The 17,621-nt window shown below is 35.2% G+C and overlaps 1 protein-coding gene across 1 annotated transcript in view; it reads left to right on the forward strand.

Moving 5' to 3' along the window:
- LOC103264262 (SEC14 domain and spectrin repeat-containing protein 1-like) overlaps window positions 1-17,621 on the forward strand; it is a gene marked incomplete at its 3' end in the record, with an annotated part of 49,342 nt that overhangs the window by 1,720 nt on the left and 30,001 nt on the right. Inside the window, exons 2-4 of the mRNA XM_021714377.1 lie at window positions 1,755-1,863; window positions 8,192-8,282; window positions 12,191-12,304. Coding sequence (XP_021570052.1) covers window positions 1,755-1,863; window positions 8,192-8,282; window positions 12,191-12,304 — 314 coding nt within the window. The remainder of the gene's footprint in view (window positions 1-1,754; window positions 1,864-8,191; window positions 8,283-12,190; window positions 12,305-17,621) is intronic.

Genomic DNA, 17,621 nt, shown 5'->3' on the forward strand with positions numbered 1-17,621 from the left:
TGCCCTCTAAAGACAACTCTACAGTGAGGCAGAGTGCTATAGTCCAAATGTAAACCTTTTTGTGAGTTTGAATTAATGCATGGATAAAGCTTAGCAATTTTGAGGCACAAATGAAAGATCTCTTAACCCACCTCTCTTAATTTCCTCTCTTGACCATTATTATTTAAGCTGTATTTTTCAAACTATTTTATTAATAGAGAAAATATTTTCAAACCAATAAAATCAGTCAAGGGATACAGTTTGAAAACTACTTGTATTCATCTATTTAAAAAAATTAGACTCATACTCTTTTTGTTGTTTTTGAGACAAGATCTTGCTCTGTTACCTAGGCTATAGTGCAGTGACATGATCATAGCTTACTACAGCCCTGAACTCTTGAATTCAAGCAGTCCTCCCACCTCAGCCTCCTGAGTAGCTGGAACTACAGGCATACACGACAGCATGCCATACCAAGCTAATTTTTAAATTTTTGGTAGGGACTGGGTCTCACTATATTGCCCAGGCTGGTCTTGAACTCCTGGCCACAAGCAATTCTCCCAAAGTGATTCTAGCATGCAGCTTTTCAAAGTGCTGGGACCATAGGCATGAGCTACTACTGTTCCTGGTCGAAAACTTAAATTTTAAAACAAGAAACTATGCAATTGAAGTCACTATTGATTAAGTTGAGCCATCTGAAATTGCTATTTATTGACGTTAAACAAAGTGGTTGAATAGCAATAATTTGAATGGTTGACCTAAGGATAAAAGTTCATTTATGGTTGGCATATCATGAATTGCATTCATATCACTAAGTCATGTTTTTCATTTCACACTTTTCAATTTTTAGGAATAGATTTCTAGATAAATCTAACAACCATATAGAGTTGTTTCCTTCAACATTTGCTAGTTTCGAAGCTTTTAGAATTGCCATGAATATCAGTTGGGTCAGAAGATGGGCTTCAGTGTGGAAGTCAAGCATGACAGGCACTCTCAAAGAAGCTTTGTGTGTGTGAAAGCATTTGAAAGTTACATTTTAACCTTATGGTACACTGCAGGGGACTTGAACTTACAGGAAATGAGTGTTTCACTATCTGGCTTTCAGGATTCCGTATTCAGGTTCCACACATTCTTCTCAGCCAGGCAGGACTTTCTCTTTATTGCCTATCTGACCTTTGTGAATTAACTCGGATAATTCCCTGGCACAGAATGCTCTTTTGACTTGGTTTACAAATTCTATCCATTTTTTAAGGGTTAATTTTTCTGTAAAACTTTCCACATTTGTTGCAACTCTTACTATTTTCTCCATTTTCTAAATTCCTTTTAATAATATCTTATAATATAATTTACATAATGCAACTTAGAAAATAAACTATCCTACTTCATACTGATATCTTATGACTTAAATGTTTTCTTTCTAGGTCAATTGGAAATGTATTTTATTTTGCTTGCAAATACTTGTTGTGCTAGGCACACAATAGATTTTTGATGAATAGATTGCATTAAGAAGCAGACTAAATGGAAGAAAACTAAAGAAAATGATTATTGCTTTGGGTGAGATTTCATGGGTGAATTTTTTCCTCTTATTTTTTCTAAATTTTCTATAATTTTACTATATTACTGTAAATATTTGTAATCTACAAATAGCCATTAGATAGTTTAAAAATTATGTCTTAAACTTGTAGTTGTTTTATTTTAGTAATGCTAAATTCAAATATATATTATTCAGATGACGCCTTAATAATCATTACATGTTAAATTTATATCTTCTTTAATAGGTGGAAAGGACAGACGAAGTGGCCTCATTCTGACAATTCCATTATGCTTGGAACAGACAAATATGGATGAGCTGAGTGTCACCTTAGACTACCTACTCAGCATTCCAAGGTGACTCTAAAGGTGTCTTTTCTTAAATCTCAATATGTTTTCATTCACTTACTAATGATTCCTGCTGTTGCTGAAGTATACTTTGCTATCTTATCTTTTATTAGCAATGAAATGATAAATAAACATACTAGAATCAATAACTTATGACACTGTTGCAGATGAAATTACTTTTAGCTCTTGATGACTTAATAATATACAGATTCCCAAAATGTATGTACTGTCAACATTTTAGGAACATGATGATTAAGCATCTATATACCATGGAACTTTATAAAAATTAGAGAATTTAATTCAGTAAAAAGCATGTTTTATTTAGGTAGAATTTTACTCTCTATATTTGCTATAAATACACCTGTAGGTTTTAATATATTGAGTGAGTGAAGGCCATTATAAGTTTTAAAATATTTTTATTTTAAAAAATGCAAAAAATGTGTATTTATATTTTAATCCAAAGGTCCTTGAATTTTAATCTTCTTATTTCTTGGGTGATGACAAAACTTAAACCTTCCTGTAAGTGTGAATCTCCCACCCATTCCTTCAGAACCAAAACAGCTTCTTCCCCACTTCCTCTCCCATAATTGATATCTGGGGGCTGAAATGTTACTGCATGTTAGAGTCATGTAAAAACTTTTTCAAAATTTGAATTCTAATGTCTGGGTTCATTTCCAGTAATTCTGTTCTAATTGTTTCTGGGAAGTTTATTCATCAGAATTTTTTTTAATCCCTTAAGCTTCCCGTATAATTCTAATATGCAGCCAGATTTGCAAACCACTGCAATATAGTATGAGAATGAGGGCATGTTTCTCTCCCCCACCCCGTGTGTGTGTGTGTGTGTGTGTGTGTGTGTGTGTGTGTGTGTGTGTGTGTGTACACGCATGCGTGCACATGCAAAATATAGAGGTAGAAAAAGGAACAAAACTATCTCTTATGCTCTTAAGCTCTAGCTAGTGAATTTTAGATATTTCAGTCAGTAAGCAATTCTTTGAATTTTTTTTTCTTGTGTTTGCATTTTATTGGCATAATAGCTTATTTCATTATAAATCACCTTGCAGAGTGCAGGATTAAAACACCATTTTATAGCAACCAATTTTAATCACATCTACTTCTGATATTGTGCTATAATTTAATTGTTCTATAATTTAATTTCTTTCTGTTTATTTTTTCAATATTGGAAAATAGAGGCCCTCAAATGAAAATTTTCAACTTTTTCACTTTTCGGTGAGAAAAATATCAGACCCCACATTCAAAGTATTAATATTGAGTAACCTTGCTAATCCTCTGAGCCATAGACACTAATTTGCATCATTCACCATTAGTTAACAAACTGCTTTTTTAGATAACTGAGACTAGTCAGTCTTACAGTTAACAAATTATGAAAAAAGTATTCATAGATAGGTTCATAGAAGGTTAAATGTGTCAGGGAACTTGGAGACCATCTGAAACAACTGCCTTATTTTATAGTTGAGGGGATTGGAACTCCAGGGTTAGGCTTACTTGCCCAGAATCCACAGCCATTTAGAGGTAGAGCTGGTACTAGTGTCTATAATTGACAACAATACAGAGCCTTTTCATACTTCAGATGAATAGAGTATAATGTAATTGCATCTTATATGAAGTCAACTTTTGAGGTTCAGATGGAATGTGAAAATTACTTATTATCTTGAAAGATGCCTGAAGGTGTACTGTCTTTCCTTGAACATGCTGGGTTTTCCTCCAACATGGAGCTTGTCATTGAGGCTGAGTTCCAGAAGACACAGTTGGCTTGTGATTGGGATTGTTATAAGAAGATGCGTGCTTGTATATAATACAGTCACACTCAGCACAAAGATGCTCACCCTGTAAGAGGCACTGGGCAACTGAGGCAGGCTCAGGGATCAGCAGATTCACTCACGTCTCCTGACTCACTTTCACTCAAGTGTGTTCAAACAGGAAGTACAGTGAAAGGCACAATAGCCTCCACTATTTGAATGTTCTCTCTCTTTTATCTAAGTACACATATGATGTTACACTGGTGTAGTTTATGAATCAGTTTCTGCATATCTAGCAAGGCAGAATAGCTACCTCAATACTTTATTTTTTATCATTCTTTTGCTAAAGTTTGGCCTCATGTATTTGTGAAAACTCTGAATTGCTAGCTTTCTGCTTTCTTGGATCACCTTCTATAATTTTGGCATTTTAAAACGTTGGCTTAGCCAGGCTTGGTGGCTTGGCCTATAATCCTGCGCTTTGGGAGGCTGAGGTGAGTGGATTGCCTGAGCCCACAGGTTTGAGACCTGCCTGGGCAATTTGGTGAGACCTCATCTCTACAATAAATCAAAAATTAGCCGGGTGTAGTAGCGCGCGCCTGTAATTCCAGCTACTTGGAAGGCTGAGGCGGAAGGATCGCCGGAGCCCAGCAGGTCGAGGCCACTGCACTCCAGTCTGGGCGACAGAGTGAAACTCAAAAAATAAATAAATAAATAAAATAAAACATGGCTTCCAGTTTTATATCAGTTCTTCCGTTTCATCAGAGAGCTAGAGTGTTTTGGAGCTCTCCAGTGCAACTCTAGAGAGCAGTCAATTAGATGCAATCTTAAAACCAATGTTTCTCCTTCAGAATGTCCACCATCCAAAACTTATTTTAAAGTGTAATTCCCCCCCAATATTTTATTATTAAAGTGTTCATATGTACAAAAAAGTTGCAATTGTACAGTAAACTCCCATATGGCCACCACTTAGAAAATCCACAGCTAACATTGTAATTTGTTTTATCAAAAATCTATTCAATTTGTATCCCTTTTTTGGTCCTAGAAATATCTTTAAGTTGATCCTATCAGATCAGGCTCAGCATGTGTTTAGAAAGGTTTTCCCATTTCTAGTATGTCTGAATTTTTTCTATGACTTGCTTGTGTCTCCCAATCCCCTGCTATTAAGTTTAACTCCTTCCAGCTTGAACATCTGCAGACACTCCAGCTGTGTAGCTAAGTGACCTCTTTATTATAAGAGATGTCCAACATTGATTTTTTTTTGCAATGAGCATCTTAGCATTTTGAATATAATACTAGCTTTTAAAAATTATGCAAAGATCAAAATAAACTATTCCATTGCTTACCTATACTTTCTGCTTATTTTTAATGACCAGGGGACAAGGTGTGATATATACCTATTTTAAATGGCTAGCACAGTTGAGAATGGGGGCATTTCTTGTCTCTTTTCTGTGCAGGTTGACACTAAATGTGCTTTTTGTTTCAGACTGTGAGTATAAACACACGGTATGTTGGCTATTAATGAGTACCATGAAAAGGAAACATGAAAAGAGTCAGTAGAGTGATGGAGTAGGTGAGGGGTAATATTTTACAAAATGATAAAGTGATATTTTATCAAAGATGACTAGAAGGAGGGACAGGCCCCACAGACTATCTGATGAAAGAACATTTAAGACAGAGGGAACTGTAAGTGCAAAGGCCCTGAGGCAGGAGCTGGTTTTACATGCCATGGAAGTATCAAGGAGGCTGGCATAGCTGGAATAGTGTGAGAGAACAGCAGAGTGCTGGGGGGGTGATCAGAGACGGGAGTCAGATCACAGAGGACCAAGGAGGCCACGTAAGAGCTTTAATTCTGAATGAGAAGGAAAGTCATTGTTGTGTTCTGACTGAGGAGTGATGTGATGCATGTCATCTAACATTTTTAAAGCCTCTGTGTATTTAAAGCACTGTGCCAGAAGCTGCAAACCATTATAATAAAAACAAGTAAACATAATAAAAGAAATTATAATAAAAATGAAATTTATACTGTTATGTAACTATAAGCAGACTCTATAAGTGGAAGAGAAGGAGCCCTCAGTAGTAACCAAATAAATGAGGGAAGACCTGCAGGAAACGGACCTCAGGAAATCCAGAAGCAGTGCTTTTCTATGTCAGCAATGTGTGAGCTGCTTAAAGAGCCTCCTCTGTGTTACTTGTGAAGTAACACCTTCACAAGTCTTGTTATTTGTTACTCTGTGAAGGCTCAAATGGAGTAGGAACAGGGTGTTAGATTTTGTTGTTGTTGTTACACTTCTTAAAATATGATTATGAACTTGTCAGCATCAGTATAGGGATTTATTAACAATAGCACTTTAGGTCCTCCAAAATGCCTTTTTAAAGGGCATAACATACTTATAATTAAATATGTTGTCTTTAAAAGTAGTGTAAACCATCACTCTATTTGTCAAGATGAAGGGAAAAAAGTACTTCTTTCAAGTATTTGAAAGACCACTTGGTTTTGCAGTTTTGAAGTAGTATCTTTGGACTGTATGTTTTTGTTGTCTATTTTAGTAACATGTGAGAAAATTATGATTAAGGGTGTTCTTAAGTGCTCTGAAAGATAAATTCAGAGGATCTTATTTCTTTAAGATCACCACAGATGGTATTTGCAAGCTTCATTACTTTCTTAGTCTTATTGTACAGATTAATTTATAGCGTGCTTTGAAATATAAATGTGTTGTCTATGTAAAACTATTTAACAAAATGGTTGTATCACCTGTACCTCAGAGATGTGGATGCCAATGATGAGCAAGTACCAAGCAGTGGGAATGGCACAATTCTCTTGGTGGAGGGCCCTTCTCTGGACAGCTCTGTGTCCTGTGTCCTCTTCCTGCAGCCTTCCATAATGCATTGGTAGAGTCCCTGAGCCATTGCCACTTCTCCAAAGACCACTCAACAGCCAGCTACCCTGCTCAGGCCGACCATCCTTGGGCTTATACCCTCTCCAAGTCATAGTGGACTTCCTAGATGTTTTGTTGGTGGGGAACTCCAGGAGTTCCCTTCTTACCTGAGCCCACAGAGGGTAATTAGGAGTCAGACTTGGTTCCCTCCAGAAGCTTTATTTGCTTTTACTAGCCCTGAAGTAATCACTATGTTGCCTCGGCTTTTTTGTTTTTAAAGAATACTTAGTGGATCCTTTACTTTATAATGAACATCTAAAAAATGTGTACTTACAAGTTTTTAATGAGATATAATCCATGTCCTAAAAATCACTCTTTTAATGTATACAATTCAGTGGTTTTAGCATACTATCTAATTGCAGAACATTCTCATCAGAACCAAAGAAACCTTGTACTTAGTAGTCACTCCCCATTTTTCCCTCCCCTAACCTCTGTCAACCACTAATCTGCTTTCTGTCTCTGTAGATTTGCATGTTCTGGACATTTTATATAAATGGAATCATACAATATGCCACCTTTTATGTCTGGCTTCTTTTTCTTAGCATGATGTTTTTAAGGGTTAGCCATGTTGTGGTATGTTTCAGTTCAGTACCTAATTATTTTTTTATGGCTGAACAATATTTTATTGTATAACTATACCACATTTTGTTTTTCTGCTCACCAGTTGATAGACATTCGGATTGTTTCTATTCTTTGGCTGTTAGGAATTATACTGCTATGAACATTTATGTGCAGATTTTTGTGTGGACTTACACTTCAGTTTGCCTCACATCTTGAATACCTTTTTGTTTACTGTGGAAGCTCAGCTGCTCTCCTTGCTTTCAGAGGAGGCTGTTCCCTTCCAAACTTTCAGCAATATCATCCTTATTCCTGTGGTCTTACTATTTCTTAATAGAACTGGACATGACTTCTCTAAAACTCTCTTGGAACTAATGTGAATGCTTGTGGAGAGTAAGGAGGTCTAGTAAAGTCCCCTGGATTGTTGTTGGATTTAAATCTCAGAACAAATCTACTGTTTACCTTTTCTATAATATATGTAATTGAAAACTTTGGTTGGGAACAGCTTCCGTCACCGAATCCTTGAAAGCGGAGGGGGGTTAGACTTGGTCTATTCAAGCTTCAAATCACTATGTACAAGTCCTACCCTATTTCATTAAGTTTTCCTAAAAGAGCATCAAGAAATCCATTTCCAACGGTTTAAGAACAGCCTACTTCATTTTCACTTAACAAATTTTTTACTTCTGGCAGGAAGGAGAGGTAAGAAGTATGTGACACACTTGACAATATCAGTTACCTACTTCGCTGTAGTCTCATTTTACAGATGAAGAAATTGGGAGGCTAGTGGGACTGCTTGAATGTTGCTTTGATTTCTTCACTTTTTAAGATATTGGCTTTTCATGCTTTTAGAGTAATTTTCTTGTCAAATTAACTTGTAAATTGTTAATACTTTCTGAAATAAGAACAATAAATTGCTTTAGAAAATGAAAGAATACTCTGGATAATTTTATTTATTGTCAGTGTAAACCAAACCAGCTGAGGTTAATTCTACATATATGATTTAAGCTTTACACTTTATTTATTTAGAATTATGAAGAATAAAATATAGAGCTTGTTTTAATACTTCATAATTTTGTTTTATTTCAGTGAAAAGTGTAAGGCTAGGGGATTTACCGTGATTGTGGATGGCAGAAAATCACAGTGGAATGTGGTGAAAACAGTAGTCTTAATGCTACAGGTAATTTTATTTTTGTCTATCAGGAAGTGGTTTTTATTTTGCAGCAACATATCATGGTGAAAATGGCAAATACATTTCACTTATTGGACAATGCCTGGCTTCTCAGCAGTGACTGGATTCTGAAAATACGCATACCACTATTGGATTGTTCTGAGTCAATTTTTATAGGTTTGAGTTTAAGTAGTAAAATTAATCTCAACCCTATTATAGAGGTTTGTAAATGATTGAAAGTAATATCTCGTGTTTAAGTAATTTAAGCAAAAAGGCCAATTTTGGTTTTGGTTTTTTTTTTAAGTGTGAGTGTCGACATTATCACTCACCTGGGAGCTTTTGCACACTGTGGTTTGTGTCACTCCATCCTGCAGCCCCATTGTGATCCTCTAGATAGGTAGTAGGATTGGGAAAGTCTAGTCTGAAGAAGCTACTCAGGTGATTCTGGTATGTTTTTCTCTTCTAGTCCCCTCTTTTCTCCTTAAAGCATCAGGATTCATGATGATCTTATTATTTATTTATAGCCCAGAAGAAATTAACTTAACAGCTGTGTCCTCAGGGACTTTAGCAGCTCACAAATTAACATTTCATAAACACGTACAATTAAAAAGTCCTTGAGATCTGATGCCAGTCTTGTTTATTTCCTTGTGTTCTTCACAGAATGTTTCCCTATCTCTCGCATTTAGTAGTTAACCCTTAAATATTTGTTGATTTATTTTAGGGATATTAAAAATACTATGATTTGACAGGAAAAAATAAAACATTTGAGTTATTGAAAGGTAGGGCTGATTACACTCATACACTGGGCTCTTTGTTTTTAGAAGGGTTTCCCTGAGGTTAAATTTGAGTTTAATGAAAGGTTATCTAATTTAAATGAAAGAGAAAAGGACATTCCTGGCAGGGTCTCTGACTTAGTTACAGCTCAAAATTGAAGCAAATACAACGAAGGGTGTTGATAGCAGGCTAGTCTGGGGGAAATATGAGTTGACAGTAACATGGGATGGTGAACATTTAGTTAAGTGAATATCAATGAATATCAATATATTGAAAGAGATCAACAATTTTAAATGAGTTTGAGAAATAATTGGTAGCTGCTTTAGGGTTCTGTGAAAAGGAATATAATTTAAAATTTTAAGTGATAACTAAGGAAAATGATTCTTAATGTTTTATCATTTATTTTATATAGTTGGGAAAAAGATTCAAGGGGTGGGAGCAAAGTAATAATTTTAGTTTTAGTGCTTAATGTGGTTCAGATACTGTGCTAAGCTTACTATATAAATCATCTCATTTAATTTTAGCCTCACAACCTTGCAAAGCAGGTTCTTTTGTTTCCGAAGGTCAACAGAGGCTCAGATATTTTTAAATTACTTAAAATTGAAATTTAGCTCATCTTATGTAAACCTTGGACCCTGACTTTATTCATTATTATAAAGTATATATTTACAGTGGCGTGTATCTGACATGGTCCCCAAATTATCTGCTTTTTGCTTCATTCTTTTTATATGTTTGTCCTAAACTTTTCATCGTTAGAATCACTCTTTTGGGTTATAGAGGACATGTTCCCTGAAGGTTCTGTTTTTAAGGGAGCAGATTGGTGCCCAATAATTTTTTCTGTCAAAAAAAGTATACAGGACTTTCATATTCCAAACCCTGAGAATGAACTCTTCTCTGAAAAAGTTGTTAAAATAACTATTGGGTAAGAAATCCATTAATTATGACCTTGTGTTCTTCCTTTCATCCTGTCATTCAACTGTGTCACAGATGAGCTGTTTGGGACTTGCGGTTTGAACTGGACTTTGATCAGTGGCAGTTTTGAAGAACAGTCAATGGATGATTTAATCCCCCTTGCGATTTCTTTTCTGATAGGTATTTTAACAACTTTTGGATTTATTAATAGTTAACATTTTCAGAAGTTACAATGGCCTATTTACTCCTAGTCAAAGAGTTTGGACATACGAAGTTGTACATTGCTTGTATCTTAAAAGGTATTGGTACCAGTTATTTGACCTTAGAGCTGACTCTGCCAATAACTAGAATTTTCTGAAATGAGGGGCTTGGTTTCTCTTATTTCTCATAGCTTTCATATCCAATGGTTTTGAAACAATAATCTTCTACAAGGCAAAATATTAATAAGCCTCAAATCTAGCTTGAATTTTCCGGCCCCTTTAATGAAAGTTTTGACACCATTGGCTTTATTTACTGTGGTCACAACACAGTCATTGCAGGGCTTGGTAGATTTCTGATGTGCCCATGTTTGACATCAAAAGGTTTCCTGTTGTTCCCTAAAATGAAATTGTTATTATTCGTTGCTGCCATTTATGGTCTAGAACAGAGGTTGGACCCTTGAGTTTATAAAGTTCTATTGGAACCCAATCATACCCATTCATTTGCATTTTATCTATGGCTGCTCTCACACTAACATGACAGATTTGATAGTTTAGGGAGAGTTTATGACCTGTGAAGCCTAAAATATTTATTGCCTGGACTTTTCAGAAATAATTTACTAACCTCTTGTCTAGAACACATAAAATGGTATAGTAGAACTTCAGAGTCAGACAGGCCTGGTTTTTATTCTAGCTCCATGGCTTTTTAACTCTTATCTCAGACAAGTTACTTTAGTTCTCTGAAGCTCAAATTATTCTTCTGTAAAATTGGGAAAATATGATCTGATAATGAAGATTCAGTTATTCAACAAACATTTATAGAGTGTGTTCTACATGTTAGACACTGTCATAGGCACTGGTAATTTAGGGATGATATGATAGTTAAGGTACTTGCCATTGAGAGGCTTATATTCTACTTGAGGAGTCAGACAATAAGCAATTAAACAAATTAATAAATAATGTAATATCAGATGATGATAAATACTATGAAGAAAAACACAGCACTAAAAGGAGACCGAGTCAGAAGTGCCACTTTAAATATGGTGGACAGGGAAGGCCTCTCTGAAAAAGGAATATTTGAATACAATCTTACATAACCTGAGAGTACTCCTACGTATAAGGCAAGGGACATTCCAGGCAGGACATAGCATGGGCAAAGACCTGAGGTGGGAACAGACTTGGAACATTCCAAGAGCGGTGAGAGGGTTAGGAAGGTCGAGAAGGTCATGGCTGTAGTAGAGGAGTGAGGCAGGAGGGGAGAGGTGTGAGATGGGGTCTTGAGATGTCAGCACAGCAGGACCCTGGGCTTGGAGCGCCTTATAGGCCTTGGTCAAGGGTTTGAGTTTTATTCTGAGCACAAGAGAATGTCAAATGAGAGGCCTGATGAGGATTTTCCAGAAAGCTATTTAACTATGTAGGTGGTAGAAATGGTTAGATTTAAGATATATTTTGAAGTTAGACTCTGTGGGGTTTGCTGATAAAATATATATGAAATATTCATGGGTAATATGAATAACTGTATCTAGTAAATATGAAATTGTATTGTCAGAGATTAGCTCTTCGTTCCTTGTTAATAATCACATATAATCTTGAACTCTTTGTATAAAGGCTGATAAGAAAATTATTTTGTGAGAAAATTGATTTTATATCTTTTGATGAAATTTTTCTAGATGATTGTGTTAGAATATTTTTTCATATTATAGAAAAACCAAATTTAATAGTTTCTCAACTAAAAATTAACTGTTGCAGTTTAAGCATATTCCTAGCCCAGAGGTTTAATAAAACAAAATGATTCACATGCACTATCTATGCTGCATTATTTATTAGAAATTATTTCTGAATCAGCTTATTTTTCAAGTACATCTTTATTGCAGTGTATCTTTTAAAGTTTGGAAAATTTCTTTTACAATACTATTTTAATTCTTTCCCAAAGGTCTCTTACTTAGCCTAGTCATTAATATCTGGTAATCTATAAAATTGGTAAATTATTCATTTTATGTATATAATTTGTAATTATTTTTCTGTATTTTATAGAATGTTGTTCCAGCTGAGGTGTCCCTTGTTTGTGTGGTGAAGCCAGATGAATTCTGGGATAAGAAAGTAACGCATTTTTGTTTTTGGAAAGAAAAGGATAGACTTGGCTTTGAGGTAAAAATAATCTATTTTCAAAGTGTGTTATATCTTTAAGAATAGTATATTGCTGCTATTATATTGTTTGTTCAGCATTGGTTACTAAATGTTGTTTAACTAATGCTTAATTAGTGACTAAGTAATAATTAGTATATAGTCAGCATTCAGATACTTATTAAATGAATTGATTTTTTAGTTCAAAAATCACAAAAGGTTTTGTTTTCAGTTATATTGTTCTTTGTTAACTCCTTTGAATAAGTAGAATCGTTTGTATTATAAAAAATATATTGCATTACCAAGAGGAAACTTAATGATCACTAGGAAATCCTACACATTTTGAAATTGATGTGAGTCTGTTTTCTATGATATATCATAATTTTTTTTTATGTTTGACTTTGTTTGATACATAAACACAGTTTTTCTTCCTGTCCTACTAACTACTCTCTTTCTGTCTCCCACTTTTCTTGTGTAATAGTGCGTGGTGTTGTAGGTTAGAAAGAAACACTAAGTTGGAACACAAATCTAATCAATTTGTCAAAGTTTTCCTTCCATATCTGTTAATTCTCAGTTTCTTCCAAGTAGAATTGATAGATACCAACCTTCACATTGTTTATAAGTGTGGAAACTTTGACGAATACAAAGTCTAATCCAAACACACAGAATATATGAGGGAGGACTCAAAAAACCCTGGAATTTATTTATTAAAAATTTTGTTTATTCTTACATATGTAAACTTCAATCACCTTCAAAGAACTCTCAGTTTGATGCAATAAACCTATCGAGACACTTTTTCCACTGCTTAAAACAGTATTTGAATTTGTCAATTGTGATAATTTTCAGTGCTTCTGTTGTTTGTTTTGTTTTGTTTTGCCTCTTTCACATCAGCAAAACGTTTCCCTTTGAGAACTTTTTTCATCCAGGGAAACAAACAAACAAAAAGTTGCTCAGGGCAAGATTGGATTAATAGGGAGGATAGGCCACATAGGCATGCTGAATGCTCAGTGCAGTGTAAGTAGGTGTGTTGTGGTGGTGGAAGAACCAGTCAACTATTTGCCACAACTCAGGATGTTTCTTCTGCAAATCTTGATGCAATCTTCTCAAAACTTCCAGATAAAAACTTTGGTTGACTGTTTAATCTGGAGGAACAAATTCCCAGAGTATTATGAGGAGCTTGCCCTCCAAAAGATAATTTCAGTTTTTTGGGGGGGTACCCCATCATAGACCCTTGGAATGCTTACAAAGAATCAGACAGTAAAGATTCATTTTGGACCTTACCATACTACAGAGAGTGTCAAAAAAAAATGTAATCACATTTTAAGGAAAGAAAAAACTGTATTAAAATTGTAATACTTGATATATACCAATAACAAAAGATGAATACAAGTCAGTTTGACATATGCAATTATAAGAGGTGCTCAGAGTAGTTACCATCAGTGTCCAGGCACTTCTGATTTCGGCGAACTACTGTAGGACTTGTTGCTGTGCGAGGCATCCCAGGTCTTTCCTCGTGCACATCACACATAGTACTATGCATCTGAAACTTATTACAAATGCATGCAGTTGTTAGGTGAGTTGGAGGTTCTGTTGCATACTCATGCCTCCATTGTTGTACTTCCACAGTGTTCTCAAATTTCAAGTACCACTTCAAAATGATTTTGTGCTCCTCGAATGATAACCATGCTTCTACCATTTTTGACTGTACTGCTTGCCACATGGTGACACTAGCTAGCATTCATTTGATTAATACTCATCTTTTGAGCAAATGTCATACTACACATTGCTACCGTTATTTTACTTTGGAAAGTAATACTTAGATAACATCTCTTAAGATGTGCATAAGTTTTTTTGGCACCCCCTGATAGCTCATCATTTTTATTTTTACCGAAGTCCATATCAGGGTATTTTTGCTATGGAGGAAAGGTCATCAGTGCACATTAGAAAGATTTAAGAATACCTAGTTTGTTCTTAGATGAAGAAATTTGAAGTGTCTTAAAAACATGTGATTATTTTATTTACTTTGAAAAATGTTTAAGTTCTAGTTTCTAGTTTATAGGCAGTGAAATTCATCCATTTTAGTGTATAGTTCTGAGATGTCTGACAAAACATATAGTTATGAAAGTACCACAATCAAGAAATCAGGAACTATCTCATCATCCCCAGAATTCACCCATACACTTCTGTAGTCATCTTCTCTATCTTCAGGCCCATGACTGGTAGTAAGGGAAAACTATTTCTCTGCTCTCAAAATGGGGATTCCCACAACCCCCAACTCAAGTTTAATTATTTGCTGCATTGGATCACAGAATTCAGGGAAGCACTTTACTTACATTTCCTGACTTTTAAAAGATATTATAAAGGATATGGATGAACAACCAGATGAAGAGATATGTGGGGCGAGGTCTGGAGTGATCTAGAGTGCAGGAACTTCTGTTCCCAGGTCATCGGGGTATACACCTCTCCTGGCCTAGTCACCCACCTGGATGCTCTCCGGATGATTTTGTGCTCATCTAGAAGTTTTTAGAAAGGCTTCATTAAGAAGGCAAGATTGATTAAATCATTGGCCATTGAACTCATCTCTCCTGCTCCTCTGCCTTCCCCAGAGGTAGGGGAGTGGCACTGAAAGTTCCAGCCCTCTAATCATGCCTTAGTCTTTTTGTAGACAAGCCCTCTTCTTGAAGCTGTTTAGAAGCCCCTAGCTATCAGTCATCTCATTAGCATACAAAAGACACTCTTATCACTCCAGAGATTCTAAGGATCTTATAACTCTTGTGTCAGGAACTGGGGACTGAGACTGAATATTACAACAGGTACTCCTATCACCCAGGAATTATAAGGGTGTCAGGAGCTCTGTACCAGGAACCAGGGACAAAGAGCAAATTAATATTTCTTATATCACAATATTATAGGTGGTACCTGTTCAAATCTTTTGCCCTTTTAAAAAACCTATTGTTTTCTTGTTGATGAATTTTAAAAAGTTCTCTATGCGTTTTTGATAGATCATTTATCTGACACATAATTTACAAATATTACATCCTAGTTGTTTGTTTGTTTTTTTCATTCCCTTAACAGCATTTTTCAAGACGTTTTTTGTTTTTAACTTTGATGATCAGTTTTTAAATTTTCCCATTTTACAGGTGGAAAAACAGTTTTCTTTTATGATTAAGACTTTTGTGGTCATATCTAAGAAATATCAGCCTAACTCAAGGTCTCAGAGATTTTCCTCTCATGTTTTCTTCTAGAAGTTGTATAATTTTAAGTTTTAAATTTAGACCTGTTGTCTATTTTTAATTAATGTTTGTGAGCTAGAGTCAAGGATATGCATTTTATGTGTATGTATGCACGTGCTTAGTCATTTTAAATTTATAGTTTGGTTTTGACCCACCATATGTTCTATAACTGTCAAGATGATTCATAATGTTGTTTAGGTCTTCTATATCCAGTAATAGTCAGTCTACTTGGTCTTCCAATTACAGAAAGAGAAGTGTTACAGTCACCAACTTTAATTGTGGAATTATTTCTACATTCATTTTTGTTGTTTTTGCTTTACATATTTTGAAGCTCTGTTTAGTACATAAAGATTTTGTTGGACCCCAAAGTCCTAAATCCGAGAGACCACCAAAGAGCCAGCTCCAATACAAATCACACGAGGGTCTTTATTCAGGCTTGAGTCTGGGCTCACATCTGTAACCGGCGCAGCAGTACAGGAATGAGAGCCCCGAACTAGAACAGCAAGTGGTTTATATACACAGTTGTGAGGGAAGGGCTGGGCGTGACTGGTTTTTCCTAGGCTTGAGACATTATCCAACTAGAAGAGGGCATGACGAAGAAAACGAAGTCCACGGACCTTGCATAATTAGTTCTCAGTTAGGTCTGTGGTGATGTCAGGGGCAGGAGTGCTTGAGATTGGTTGGTTGGTTCACTTTTGATTTGCGCGGGCGCAGGCTCGGCTGCCTGTTATTGACTACTAATGGCCAAACGGGCGGAGGGGAGGTAGTTAAGCCTCCTGGAATGTCAGATAAGCTACAGTTTACAGTCAGCTTTGACATACAAGCAGGTTTGAAGCAACACAGAGCCCACCAGAAGAGTGGCTGGCGCCATAGAGCCCACCATAATTCAAGCAAAGGAATATCCGGGAGGGGCCTTATTGCTTAACATTCACACACTGCCATCAGTGGTTGCAGAAGCAGAAGAAGCCGGTTATTTCAGTTAACATGGTTATTATGGGACAAACAAAAACTTAACAAAATTCTAAGTACAAACACTGCAAATATTTTGTAACTTTACGGTCACAGTTACTACCAGGTGCCTTATATATGCCTAGTCTTATGGGGTTTGAGGTAGGGATTTATAAAATACAGTGAACGTGAGGTAGGAATTCATATAGTAAACGTTTCTTTCATAGCAAGTATAGTTCTTTTGAGTCCTTTGAGTCTCTCAGATTTAGGATTGTTACATCTTCTTGGTCTGTTGGAACCACTTTATTATTACTAAATATTCTTTTCTATTTGTGATAATATATTTGGTCCATTGTCTGATACTGATATAACTACTGCAGCTTTCTTTTGATTAGTGTTTGCATGCTGTATCATTTCCATTCCTTTACTTTTAACTTATCTGTTTCTTTACATTTAAAGTGGATTTTTTGTAGACAATATACAGTTAGATCTTGTTTTCATATCCAATTTGACATTCTCTGTTTTTACATTGGTGTATAAGGCCTTTTATATTTAATGCAATTATTGACACAATTGTGTAAACTCTACCATCTTATTGGGTTTTATGGTTTTTGTTTATTTTTTGCCATCGTATAGAATATTTTTTTTGATTACATCTTATCTCCATTATAGGCTTATAATTTATATCTCTTAATTTTTTAAAAATTGTTGTCCTAGAGTTTACAATATATATATCTTTAATAATCAGAATCTTACCTTCAAATAATATGCCACTTCAGGTGAAATAGAAAGACCGTAAAGCAGTATATCTCTGGTACTTCCTTTTTAATGTTATGCATTTTACTTCTACTGTGCTATAAACACATAACACATTGCTACATTTTTTGCTATAGACAATCTGTTCTCTTTTACAGCAAGTAAAATTTTTTAAATGAATTCTATGTTTACCTTTATTTATGCCATTTCTGATGGTGTTAATTTCTTTTTGTCTAGTATTACATTCCTTCTGCCTAATATAATTCTCTTAATAGATCTTATAGTGTGGGTCTATTGACACTGAATTTTCTCAGCTTTTGTTTACCTGAAGAAAATTTTTATTTATATTTCAGTTTTGAAAGGTATTTTCTTTTTTTTTCTTTTTTTTTTTTTTTTTTGAGTTG

Source organism: Carlito syrichta, unplaced genomic scaffold, assembly GCF_000164805.1.
Source record: "Carlito syrichta isolate Samal-C Ts95f unplaced genomic scaffold, Tarsius_syrichta-2.0.1 Scaffold305638, whole genome shotgun sequence".
Classification (NCBI taxonomy): domain Eukaryota; kingdom Metazoa; phylum Chordata; class Mammalia; order Primates; family Tarsiidae; genus Carlito; species Carlito syrichta.